Genomic DNA, 14,535 nt, shown 5'->3' with positions numbered 1-14,535 from the left:
CAGTTGATGTGTCAACTAACTCTGCAGACTGGGTGCAACAGCAGTTGATGTGTCAACTAACTCTGCAGGTTGGGTGATACAGCAGTGTCGTCATGCAGTTTAGAGTTGTCAATAAACTCTGCAGACTGGGTGACACAGCAGTTGATGTGCCAACTAACTCTGCAGGTTGGGTGACACAGCAGCGTCATACTATATAGAGTTGTCAATAAACTCTGCAGACTGGGTGACACGGCAGTTGATGTGTCAACTAACTCTGCAGACTGGGTGCAACAGCAGTTGATGTGTCAACTAACTCTGCAGGTAAGGGGACACAGCAGTTGATGTGCCAACTAACTCTGCAGGTTGGGTGACACAGCAGTTGATGTGTCAACTAACTCTGCAGGTTGGGTGATACAGCAGTGTCGTCATACAGTTTAGAGTTGTCAATAAACTCTGCAGACTGGGTGACACTGCGATGCAGTCATTTAAATGTATACTTATTAAAAAGCTCTTTTATCGTAATAAGTGGAAACTTGAAACAGACTTGTTTAGAGTCTGTCAAGCTAAGTTCACATCAAGTGTCGAAAGGCAACAAGACAGACATCTATAATACATATCAGTAGCCTACAATGATCTTGAAGGCACCCTCAGTCCCAAAACATAAAAACAGTTTCTGATTTTACCATTTTTATCACATAGAATATCAACATAGAGAAGAGTTACAAAATTGAATCAACAAACAGTAAAATTTGAAAGATAATTAAAGTTCACTTATAACAGCATTGTAAAGTGGATGGATTATGATATCAATCATACAGAGGGCAGGTTTGTTAATTATCTAAACACAGTTGCAACAGTATTAGTATATTAAAGTGGAACTAATGATTGCATAGAAACATGATAATTACCCAGTATCACCAGTGTACAGACAGTTAAAATCACTGGCAATTCTCATGGGGACCAAATGGCTAGGGAAGGTTTCACGGAAGATGAAGAACATAAAATTTAGTCTGAATACTTCACTAAACTTATTAACATGTTAGGTCATATTATTAAAGATTGAATTATTAGAAAAATTTGGCAGAAATATGAATACTTTTGTTATCTGACGGCAATCACTTTGAGCCCAAAGAACAAATCTGTCATACATACAGTTTTAATAATTAATATGAAAATATCACGATATTGAAGTTTCATTTTCTAAATTGATTCAGCTGGCTTCGGACAACTGAATTACTGTTATTATTCTCAAGAATAATCTGTTGTAGGTATAGCTAAGTAAGATTGTGCAGTATCAATCAAATCAACTTGAAAAAGATAAAAGGTGTGATCTTCGTCATATTAAAGTAATTTTACCAGAGATACCTGAAAAACCGAATTTTCAGGAGAAAAAAAAAAAAAACTGAATTAAGCACTTAGTGAGAAATCTTTGTCTAACTGTAAATAAATATATCTTAAATAAATTTTGGAATGTTAAACAAAGTAAAGTATAAAGTAGTTGTGAGGATAGGGAATGTAAAACTGAGAAACCATCACATCAACATGGAGATAATATGGTATGTATCTCCTTTACTTCACACCAATAAATTGGAAACAAAAGTACAAACACTACAGGAAGAATTTTAACCTACTGTTCCACACACACACAAAAAAAACCAATCCAAAACAGGAAAAACAGGCCCTTGATGTGTACAGCAGGTGTCATGGAATGTGATATAAAACACAGCAACAGTAAGAAACTGGATGGAATCATTACATACCTCCTAACACTATAAGCTGTCTCTCCAGTTACATGACCTATACTTACAAACCTTTCAATGTAAATAGTTACTTCTTCTCCCTAAACATCTGGGAATATCGCACAAATAATAGGTAAATTTTATGCTATTCTTTATCATCCTTTCATAAATGACAGTGACACATTATGTACAGGTGATATCATAAATGACACCAATGACTGTGACACATTATGAACAGGTGATATCATAAATAACACCTATGACTGTGACACATTATGTACAGGTGATATCATAAATGACACCAATTATTGTGCCACATTATGTACAGGTGATATCATAAATGACACCAATAACTGTGACACATTATGAACAGGTGATATCATAAATAACACCTATGACTGTGACACATTATGTACAGGTGATATCATAAAGGACACCAATGACTGTGACACATTATGTACAGGTGATATCATAAATGACGCCAATGAATGCGACACATTATGTACAGGTGATATCATAAATAACACCTATGACTGTGACACATTATGTACAGGTGATATCATAAAGGACACCAATGACTGTGACACATTATGTACAGGTGATATCATAAATGACACCAATGACTGTGACACATTATGTACAGGTGATATCATAAAGGACACCAATGACTGTGACACATTATGTACAGGTGATAATTTTCTGAACCTGTGTACAGGATATCATCACCCCCATTAATTTTCTGAACCTGTGTACAGGATCATCACCCCCACTCATTTTCTGAATCTGTGTACAGGATCATCTTCCCCATTAATTTTCTGAACCTGTGTACAGGATCCTCACCCCCATTGATTTTCTGAATCTGTGTACAGGATCATCCCCCCCATTAATTTTCTGAATCTATGTACAGGATCATCACCCCCATTGATTTTCTGAATCTGTGGACAGGATCATCACCCCCATTAATTTTCTGAACCTGTGTACAGGATCAACACCCCCATTGATTTTCTGAATCTGTGTACAGGATCATCTTCCCCATTAATTTTCTGAACCTGTGTACAGGATCATCACCCCCATTAATTTTCTGAATCTGTGTACAGGATCATCACCCCCATTAATATTCCAAACCGGTGTACAGGATCATCACACACAATGTATTGAACCTGTAACTGGTTCATATTCTTTAATGTTCTGAACCTGTGTACAGTGAACCAGTTCCTCATATCTTTAAATTTCCAGACCAATGAACCGGTTCATCATACCCTTAATTTGTTGAATCATCATATCCTATTTTGTTTTAATTTTTTTGCTCAGCCGTTGTCAAGATTCATCATAATTATTCTTTTTACTCTACTCTGTGTGTCATAATACAGTTTTAAACTTCCTCAGAGAGATTTTACTTGGAAAAACAGTTTTTTACTGACAAACCTTTCATTGGAGATATAATGGACAAACTGTTTAGCAGGTATCCTTTAAAATTACACGTATTTCTGAGCAAACACTTTTCAATGACAAACATTTTCTGAAGAGAGCACTTATTCTTAACAAATGTATATGCAGAGAACACTTCACTGACAAGCTGAGGTGGTGGACAGATTTTATAAACATGATATGACCATCATCCTTTGAATATAAACAAGCAGTGACAAAGTGTACTATCACACATACTTATCTGGTAATATAAACAAGCAGTGACAAAGTGTACAATCACACATACTTATCTGGTAATATAAACAAGCAGTAACAAAGTGTACAATAACACATACTTATCTGGTAATATAATAATTAGGTCTGTACAATCACACATACTTATCTGGTACTATAATAATTAGCTCCAATTATAGTACAATACCTCTCGGTTCAGATTAGTAAAAAAATGTGTATCATTACCTCTTGGTTTTCATTAAACTAGGAAAACTGTTTTAAATAAAAGCACAGTAAATTTTCTCCACAAGGAGCACAAAAAGTCAACGGGTACAATATTATTTACAGTGATGAGCATGACCAGTGTCTTCAGGGAGTCAACTACAAAGTTTACTGGAGATACACTTAGGATCTTACATAACTAGGAATGATGTTTAATATATACACCATCTACTATACACAATTCCATATATTTACAATGTTGTACAAAAATACTTCTCAGTTTCTGACTAGCACTTTAATTTACATATTATACAATATTTAAAGAGATTCGATCTATGGCACATGTGCATTCTTAGTGTATACCTGGTAAATTTGATAGATTTAAAAAGGAAACTCTCCTACTATACATTTTCAATTGGACTTATACACTGAATAAATAAAAATATACCCTTTTTGTGTGAACAAATATCTTGGTTACAATTGCTTTGTATAACATTTTCTTTTTCTGAATTAAAAAAAAATCAAAAATCTCTTTTGACTCTAAAATACATTTAAAATTCAAATTTGAGATTTTTTAAAGGCAAAATGATTAACAATTTTTGATAGATCTCATTTATGACATCCTACATGTCTTGCTTTCCAGTTGTAAAAATTCTTGATAAATATTCTTTTGATCCTTAGTGCATATTACATGTACATACATCCAGATTTATCTCGCTCTTGAATACGGACATAATTTCTGTGGTAAAACTTAAAGGTGAACACTTTCTATGATTATAACTAACATGTGCTTACAGTCCTTTTATATTCAATCATCGTGTGGATTAATACCACGCTCACATTTTTATATGTAATTGCAGTGAAAATGTATATAGATATATCTTTGCAATTTTTATTTTAAAGTTGTATATTTCGTTGTTTCAACTTCCTTAAAACTTCTCAGCTACCTAAACAATCTAAAAATATTAAAAAGTGAAAGTAAGTAGCCACAAACTGTTACACAATAAATTTATGAGTGAAATTTTCAATTTGCAAGATAGGTACGTGCAACTTACAGGACAAATATCTTACAAGAAAGGAGTAATCTACAGTTTACAGTGATCTAGTTTACAGGTACAGGAATTGTAATCTGTCGGACACAGGTAATCAAGTAACATAACTACAATTTGTAATCTGTACAGAGTAACAATGCCGTTCAATTTCATGGTTAGTGTAACCATACCTACCCAACTGACCGACGTACTGTTTAGTGTGGTGTACTACAACCACGCTAACACTACACTTGTCTAGTGAACTCCATCAATAATGCACAGGGATAAAACATGGTTTATCAACTACTACATGGAACGTCTCAGGTGTAGTGCATATCTTCATTCTCACTGAAAACTTAATGATATACATTATGCATGTGACTATTGAAACATATGTATACTATATAGATTTATATATTACATATGACAGCTACTGCTCCCCCTACCTGTAACACATCCTCATTTTGCCATTTAACAGTTCGTATATCATATACATATAACAGAAAACTTAACAACCATTCCCAAATGGATGTAGTTCTTGGATAGTACAAGGAATGTTGGTATATAGTCTTATAAATAAATCTATAAGTCCCTTTACTATATATCTGTTTTTAATGTGAATAATATCTCACTTAGTGTTCACTGCAATGCTTTTCTAAATTCTACATTAGACATAGTCCAAAAAAAAAAAAAATCTCACTTATAAACGCAAATTTTTGTCAAGATTTGAATTTTAATATACAGGTATATTTTAATGTCTCATCTACAACCATTGGGAGATTGACCTATCAAAATCAAAGCTCAAATAGCTGGTGCATAAAGGATATGATTGTTATATGTATCAATTCCTTGTTGTTATATTGATGTGTAAGAAATACCTGGTAATCACTGTTAACCATTATAACCAGTTTTCTATAGTGTATAAAATACAATTTGAAATATTGATATACCTATAGTAGTTAAGTCCATACTTGGACTGATCCTCAGACACATTATTTTGAGGACATTTGATATGACGAGACTAGAACAGTTGTCGATATGGTAAGTAAAGCAACATAAATTACATTAAAATGCTAGACTGAAGACTCCTTAAGACAGGGTGAATACATTTTCTCCTTGAGGTACGACTGCTTCTGTTCCTTAAACTGAAACCCTTTATAGTAGTGCTTGTGAGGTTGATAGCGAGGGATATTGTCTGCGAAGGTCTCTGTTGCAACCATTGGCTGACGAGACCGAGCTTGGTTCAGCACGTTCTCTACCATGTGACGTTCTGCTGTTGACAGCCCATGCTCCGTCTGAGAGCAAGGGATTATGCGAGTATTGTTAGGAACAAAGTCATCAGCACTGCCCTTGTGAGATGTCCTTGCAATGGTGGCATACTTGATGCTCCGTTCTAAACCGTTTCTCCGAGTCCCATTGGTCACAACATCAGGCTCTGGAAAGTGTACAGGTTATATCAATTATGTTAATGATATGTAGCTATGTATATGAAATGATATGAAATAGAATAAATATTTAATCTCATTAAAAACAAATTGCTTATAAGCACATGAAAAACAGTCAGGGTTTAATGTAGAAATGATTGGATTGGATTGGTGGAAGGCAATTCAAATAGAAATTCATAGGTGGAGTAAAAAAAATTGTTTGGTAGATGAGGGAATTCCTGAAAAAAATAGCCTGATAAGGAATATATATGTATATGTTAACATAATAAAGAAGACAGGCAGAAGATAGGCAGTCCTCGAAAAATATTTTTGTCCTAGATTATAATTTTTGGATTGCTAGACATACAATGTATGCTATGGCATTGGTGATAGTACACAGTTCAGCATCTACCATTTTTATTGAGAAAAAAAACCTGTCCTTTAATCAATTGCAATAAAGTCACTTGCACTCTCATAAAATCAATCTATTACTGTGGTTGAAAAAAAGAAATCATCATTTGCCAGGAAAAATATGGCATTGTGTTTTGTGTAATATGAGCAATTTATAGTCATACTGCAGTATTCCTTACCATTGAACTTCTTTTTGGTGAAATCTGAAAAATCCAGTGACCTCTGCTCCTTTATACCAGAGGGCCTAGATGAGTTGGTGGGAGGAATCTGAGGACCAGAAGTGGGTTTAAACACTGGTGGTGGCGGTGGTGGTGGCGGTGGGCGTACTAGCTGTTTATCACGATAGCCAAGGTCGTCTGAACAACCATTGGATACAATTGACATCTGCTTTTTTACTGGCTGCGGTGTGGACCAGGCCTGTTTAGAGGTAACAGTATTAGAAGGTGATACCTGTCGGCGGTTCTGCTGAGGGGTGGCAAAGCTTGGCTGTGTTTTACTTGGACTTGATCTAACTGCACTAGAATCAGGCTGATCCTTAGGAATTTTACCTCGTTTGGATGGCAAAGACTCATTCCTACTGGGAATAGGTGGTGGGCGGTTGTTGTTCACTGCTGCAGTCTCACGTGACTTATCTGATACACCATTTGTTCGTGTCGGACTTGACACAGAAGAGGGTCTCTCCTCAGAACTAGATGACCCAGACACAGTAACTCTTTGGTCAACTGTTGGTCGAAGCACATTTGATTTATTGCCATTCAAAGTCAGGTTAGAGGACTCGGTACCTCTGTGAGAACTATTGCTACTGTTAAAGCTTGGATGTGACAATGGGCGTGCAGGAGGCATGGCTACTTTCAGTGTTCCATGTACAGAATTAACATCTTGTCCTTGAGGTGATAACCTTTTCTCCTGCTGTTTCCTATCAATATTATTCACTCTACTGTTAGCATGATTAATATCCACCCGTAGGTTGGCGCCATACTTCAGCCTGTGACTGTCTGTAACATCCACACCCTGAGAGGCGGTACCATTTACATTAGAATGACTTGCAGTTCGCACTGATTTATCTGAGCGAGAGACAGGCCTTCTGTTTTCCTCTGAGTCACGAATTAATTTCACAGCACTCTGTTTTGCTCCCCTATCAGGGATTGAAGCCTGCCTCTTGCTCTTTTCATTGTCTGTTGCTGTCGTGACCCTGGGCTGATTTGACAACTTGTCATGAGGGTAAAGTTTATAGATCCAGTGGAAGCCATCACAAAGATCCTGGGTTACTACGGAAGAGAAACCTCTGCGTTGATAAAACAGGAGATATGCCGCTGATGTCTGTACTTCTGACACAGAAATAGCCGTCACTTTGGAGTCATTGTATTTATACCATTCACCATCCAAGGGATTTTTACAAAATGCTGCAATAAAGATCATTTCTTATGAGGTAATACTTTTAATGTAACTACAATTATGCAATTTAGTGATATAACTATTTGCAGAATTTTAACTTGGGTTTATTTTATATTGCATCCAGTTAGCTAATTTGCTTATGTTAAGACACAAAAATTAACATACATTTTTAAGAGAGACAAAGTTAAGGAGGGGGCTTATATTAATTGCAGGCACCCACCCTGTTCCCATGATATTTGGGGAGGGGGGTTATTAGTGTGTGGGGGGTTATTTGAGGTCAAATCCAGTATAGAAGTTTTCTTGCTCTTATGATAGGCATGGTTTAATTGATTTTTTTTTATGCACTGTTGTAAAATAAGGAAACAACAGCTTCAAACTTACCAGTTTCAGACAAATGAGCTTTTTTCATTTCATTTAATTATCCACAAAAAAGAAGGTCTGCATTAAGTAATTGCTCAACATTACAATTTACCACTAAAAAACAACAAACTTTTAACTGATTAAAAATGAACTAGCTCCAGGTAAAGCATAAGCATCTTGGCATGTTGTTTATCAATATGTTTCAAAAAGACAGTCGAATCTTCAAATCAAAACAAAATGTGCATGGAATGAGATTAATACAGTAATTAAGGACTACACATATACATGTTTGTGTATGTTGACCTTTCATAGTATCTTATAAAGGTTAACCAGGGACACAGCCAAGAATTTCATATCATTATTTCTATCTGTTAAATTGAAGACTGAAAAATCAAAGAAGATGGACAAACTACACCATATCATATGTGTTAATACAAGTGAGCCCACAGCTGTATACAAATCCTGATTGAACCCCATAGTAGACTTTTCTCACCTGTGTAATGGCCACCAAGCATGCTACCATCGTGATTGCATACTCCATAGAGGTCGTAGATCGTGTTGTCTCGGTGCTCCCCTTGATGGAGACGTTGTTGTTGTGGTGTCATGTTCATTGGGACTCTCTGGAGATCACATTCACCGTTCGGCCGAAGGATATGTTTACCCATGTTCAGACCTATCACTGGAAAGTCTATGAGGGACTCCAACTTACTTCGGTGCAGACCAACCTGCAAATTACACAGATTACAACATCAAATGCTTAACATCCATAACATGAAATATTTGGCCTATAAACAATGAAAGTACGCAATGTAATATTTCATTCCAAGTTATTTTGGAACTGAATAACCATGGCCAAATAAAATAGGAAACACAGCATCCTTGATGTAAGAGGAACTGGCTGAAAGTAGACATCGATTCATGATAGTACTGAAGTCGATTTGCATTTCTGACGATTCTAGTGACAATTTACAAAAATATTTTTAAAGACTTAACATTTTTGTAAAAACAGGCATCCTAATGCAATTCACTATTAAAGTTCAGATACAAAATAATTATATTATTGCTGATATTTTGTCGTCTCCCAGTCCCATGATAAGGATGTGTGTAGCAAAATTAATGTTGTTAGAAAGTGAAAGTTAGGCTTTTAAAGAGTTTTAATTAGCTTCTTTTGGACATTGGCCCTCCTGATTAGCCTCCATGTCCACTCTTTCTTTTTACCACAATGGACAAAAAGGACCATGTGTATCTGTATCATAGGGCTTGTGTCATGGTCCTTGGACTAAGTCCCAAGGTTTGGGGCTAGACTCCAGAGCTAAATGTGGTAGTGTATGTTCATGTCTTCATGCCCAGCATTGTATTATATAGTTATTGGAAGAAAATCTAAAACAGTGGCAAGGCTGGATCCCTTGGCCAAAGTTAGTTATATAAGCTGATCTCAGTTGTTTCAGTATCCAGTTTGACTGCGAGACCTTTTCCTGCTGCCATGACTGAGTTTGTCTCTGCAAGCCAAGCAATTATATGTATGGTGGGGATCTCGAGAATTTCTATGTTTTAACCAAGAGACTATGTTCTCAAAGGAGGGGCTAAGAACCCTGGGTCACTGATTTCTTCACAACCATGTCTACAATGTTTCTAGTATTAATGCGTTGTACAGTACATTTCACCTAATATCACATCGCTTAATGTCACTTTTCGGTTATTATCATGTTTTTTGATGCACGTTTTTCCTGCTATATAATCTATGCAATTCAATTCCTTTATTATCACCTGATTTTATGTGGATTTCTCTTAATATCACTTTATTTTGGCCACTGTCCCAAAAAAATTACAGTATATATATCAAGATAAAGGTAAATATTTACCAAGTCTCATGTTTACAATTGAATTTGATGCAGAATACCAGCCAAGCACTTGTAAGCCTACATCACTACTGCAGTAAACAATCATAATTACGATCGTACTGATCGTCATTTTGCTACTAACTATATGAAATGTATGCATACTGAAATGAAATACAAATATTATATTTATTTCTATACTACTGTATTTACTTATACTATATTTCAACTAGAGTAAAGAACAAGGTTAGTAACAAAATATTTTTATTTTACAATCTTCTTCATAGAGCCACATCACTAAGGCATATGACTAAGTTCACTTCCGGTTTTGAGGGCTGAAAAACGTGAGAAAATATGTATTCTGTTTATGTCATGTTTCTGTTAATATCATGTTTTTCTCTGACAAATGGGAAGTGATATTAAGAGAAATCTACTGACCCACATTGACTACACAACCATGTCTAACTAAGTTTAATCCATTGGTATCTGGAGTTATAGAGATATGAGTACCCACCTGTCTGAAGCGCTTCAGGTGGATGACCAGTGTGTCCGGTAGAGACCACAGTCCCAGGGTTTTCATTGTTCCCTGCTGTTGTTTTTGACAGTGAGGACAGAGCCAGGCATCATCCCCAGTCAACTAAAGTAGCAATTATACATACAATTTAACATTCTACCACACATCAGTGAACGCTGGCAGCTCTGTAGTAAATACAATGCATGTAGTAATAGATCATTATCCTTTGAGCATAGAATTACATTCGATCGAGTTTGTTTAATGTTGTTCATAATCCAACATAGCAAATGATTATATTGAATACAGTTAGGTTCAAAATACATCATATAATCCCAAATATAACCACAAAAGTAACTTTTTTCACGCTATGTCATGTGCAATATTAATCAATAAGAGGAATTGATTTTTATCAGAATGAGATTCATCAGTTTGGTAGGAATAATAAATGCTAAGTTTGTAGAATTTACTTTTGTTTCCTTGATTGGAACATCTAGTAAAACATACGGTTCCATCTCCTATTGATAATTTGGTACAGCAAATATATATCCAAATCATTCTATCACATTTGTATCGTTAATCATGAAACATCAATTACGCTGTAACTGTTGCAAACTCAATATGCCAAACTGAAATATCTAGTATTTTATTTCATATTTGTTGTTTAGAATTTTATTTTCACTCTATCCAGATCCATAAGTTTAGATTGAATACAAACTTATGTTTAATACATATATAGATCCTTTTAAATGGTGCAAATTATATAAACAGCAAGGTTTTGGCTGGATCAGCTGGAAATTACCTTCTCCTGTTTGGTGAATAGATGAAGACATTCATCAAGGGAAATTGGCTCGGGTTGCTTGTGCTGGCGGACTTGTCGATATGATGGATGTTCATCTATTGTCTCATTATCATGGATGATCACTCTAAAATAATTTTTTGAATGATATCACACATAATCCATCACACTCAAACTATTTAATAGCATAAACATCTGATACTGGCCTTTAATATCAGACCCAACCAACAAACACATGTGATGATATATGTTGGTTTTGGACTCTAACTCCCCTTTTATAAGAATATGTAACCTCTACCACACTATCTTCCTGTATAAGGTCAATAACACCTTTAAATGGAGTGTCTCTGTATTTTAACTCCACCTTTCTGATCTCTGCTAGAATAACCTTATTTCAATTACACCCTATACTGAATGACAATCCTTCAAATACAGCTATTTGAATTCCATCTGATATCTTTATCAATAATTTTGAACTAATGTTTTTCAAATTAAAGACGCAAAATTTCAATGCAGTATGTTTCTTTTCTCTTACTTCTTTTTGACAGCTGGGTCCCACTCGGCAACAAGTTTGATGTGTGGAGGGCCGTATTCTGATCTATAGGTTGACAAAGCCCTTCAATTGAAAAAATATAGATACATAATATTCAGTTGTTTAGAAGGGAAGTTCCTGACAAAAGTGAACCTAAAAATATTATTTGAACAATAACATGAGAGACTTTTCTCTACATACCTGTCAACATTTTCCATGTACAGTGGCATTTCCACATCAAGGGGGAGATAATCCCGTCCAGCACTGCCACTGACCAGTCTCAGTCGAAATAGTGTATCCAACTTCTGTTAGGAAACAGAAGATGATTTAGTAAGAACCATTGACCTGTGCTATACAACATTTTAACTTCTAAACCCTACACTATAGGGATTACCTGAAAATTGCACTCAATATACTTTTTCTCCTCACAAAACTATAGTGTAAATAATACTTCATTTTCTTTTGGAAATGAACACTAGTTACAAATGTTTTATTGACTGACATTTAGTCCAAGAAAATATACCAGGTTTCTCAGTATGGCATTTTAGTGCATATTATCCTTAATTGTCAATAAAGTTTAATCTTATACAAAAATACAAAGGACTGTGCCAAGGACTTCAGTTTCTTAATTCTTAATTTGCTATTTTTTAATGCCCCATGTTATATTCATTAATTCAAGCACTTTATCAGATATGTATGGACTCGTAATTTTTATCATGCACTTATTCTCTTTATCAAGATGTACTAACTTGACTAAGAAGACCTTCTCTGACACATGGACCAAGGTTTGTAAGGATTTCTTTCTGGAGCCCACGATTATCAACATCTCTAGGAATTCTCATAATTTGAGGTGCACAAAATCTGTAACTGAAAAGAAAGATAACAAAATATTGTATTACTGATAATTCATTACATTTTTGTGTATCTGTATATAATCATGGATACAATATTTGCTGGGTATTCAATATCATGCAATCCATGATGACGGCAAGTATGGTGAAATTAAATTTCCTGCGAATAAGTACCAACTATAGAGTGGTTTACAGCTGTGCTTTATATATCAATGTCAAATTAATCTAGTTGTATGGTTCTGAATGCTGACTTGTCATTCAAGAAAATATGAGGAAACTGATTTTTTTTATGTCTTTGAGGCATCAAACATATTCTGGTCAAGCACCACAAACAAAAATCTCAACAGAGGTAATGGCTGAAAGAGTCATGTGGAGGAAATTAAACAGTGAGGAGGATACGTTGGCTTGGTCATATCCTATCTATATTCATCTGTGACCTTTGACTGTTTTCAGGCAGTACTTCAAACTTTTTTTACTGAACACAAACTTGCTGAAATTTTTTGAGACAAACAATATTGAATCAGTAAACACATATGACAAACTCTGTTGGACAGCCGGACATGTCAGAAAATAAACTCACCTCAGACCAGCAAAATGTTTCAGATACCTGCTCAAACGTCAGGTAATATTTCTAGCTAAATCTGGCAAAATGTCCTTTAATTTGGAACTGTTATTAGCAATTTGTCATTCCAGAGGTGTAAAAAATTAAAATCCATATGCCCGACACCGAGGAAAACCAGATTTAGAGCTTGCACGAGGGCAAAAATTGGCTTACTTGTCGGTTTCCTCCAACTCGATGTGAATGGATAATCAACTGAATTGACTGTAGTTTAGTTTGATACCATTAAGCAATTGTGAAACCAACAAAAAGTTCTTGAAAACAAACCTTATTTTTTGTTTTGAGGAAAAATTTGCCGGAAGATGATACTGGCGATCTTTCTTTCTATCAATTCAGACGATTTTTGAGAATTTGAGGCTACTGAATTTCTGGATAAAATAGGCCAAAGTTTTTACTTACTTTCTTAGATAATTACATGTATTAGTAACAACTGAGTGACATCATTTTTGCCTCAAAAAACGTCTCAGTTTATCAAAGAGGAAGTTGCAATAGCGTGACAAATAAGCGGACAGATCTGGACCAGGATTTCAGGAATTAAAAACTTTAGACCCACACAAAATTAACAAGAGGCCCAAGAGGGCCTGTATCGCTCACCTGAATATTTAAGCAGTCATAGCAAAATATTCTCATTAAATATTATATTGCACTAAAAATATATCCCTCGCAAACTTTGTTGGCTCCATCTGTTGAAACTACCAGCAAAATATTATTATAAGATTCTATGCTTTTTGATTCTTCTTCAGAAGTTGCTGACATATTTTTCCCTGTGATCTTGTAAGTAGGTCAATGTCATTTTCCTTCTCAAATTGGTTAGCTCTATTCCAAAAAGCTACCAGCCAAATCTTATGAATCCATTCCTTTTAGTTCTCAAGAACAAATCCATTAAAATGTTGTTGACCTCTGTGACCTCTAAAGTAGGTTGAGGTCATTTTCATTTGCAAACTTTGGTGAGCTCTATCCCGGGAAGTCACCAGCCAAATATTATAATTTTATGCCTTTTAATTCTTCAGAAGAAGCTGTTTGAACTGTTTGACATATTTGAACGCTGTGACCTTGAAAGTAGGTCAAGGTCATTTTCATTCGCAAACTTTGTTTGGCTCTTTCCCAGGAAGCCACCTGCCAAATATTAAGATTTTATAACTACCAGTTCTTCAGAAGAAGTCGTTTAAAGTGTTTGACATAT

At 35.2% G+C, this 14,535-nt stretch overlaps 1 protein-coding gene across 1 annotated transcript in view; it reads right to left on the bottom strand.

Moving 5' to 3' along the window:
• Window positions 1-1,535: 1,535 nt before the first annotated feature.
• The window catches only part of LOC110453668 (ubiquitin carboxyl-terminal hydrolase 31-like), a 19,330-nt gene continuing 6,330 nt past the window's right edge, over window positions 1,536-14,535 (bottom strand). Inside the window, exons 4-11 of the mRNA XM_021502724.1 lie at window positions 12,632-12,749; window positions 12,084-12,187; window positions 11,886-11,966; window positions 11,354-11,477; window positions 10,555-10,677; window positions 8,696-8,927; window positions 6,627-7,850; window positions 1,536-6,047 (exon numbers count right to left, since the gene is read on the bottom strand). Of these exons, the coding sequence (XP_021358399.1) occupies window positions 5,686-6,047; window positions 6,627-7,850; window positions 8,696-8,927; window positions 10,555-10,677; window positions 11,354-11,477; window positions 11,886-11,966; window positions 12,084-12,187; window positions 12,632-12,749 (2,368 nt within the window). The 3' untranslated portion in view covers window positions 1,536-5,685. The remainder of the gene's footprint in view (window positions 6,048-6,626; window positions 7,851-8,695; window positions 8,928-10,554; window positions 10,678-11,353; window positions 11,478-11,885; window positions 11,967-12,083; window positions 12,188-12,631; window positions 12,750-14,535) is intronic.

The sequence above is a fragment of the Mizuhopecten yessoensis genome, unplaced genomic scaffold (genome assembly GCF_002113885.1).
Source record: "Mizuhopecten yessoensis strain PY_sf001 unplaced genomic scaffold, ASM211388v2 scaffold7479, whole genome shotgun sequence".
Lineage (NCBI taxonomy): Eukaryota > Metazoa > Mollusca > Bivalvia > Pectinida > Pectinidae > Mizuhopecten > Mizuhopecten yessoensis.
The sequence above is the reverse complement of the archived record's forward strand: the minus strand, read 5'-3'. Positions and strand labels throughout refer to the sequence as shown.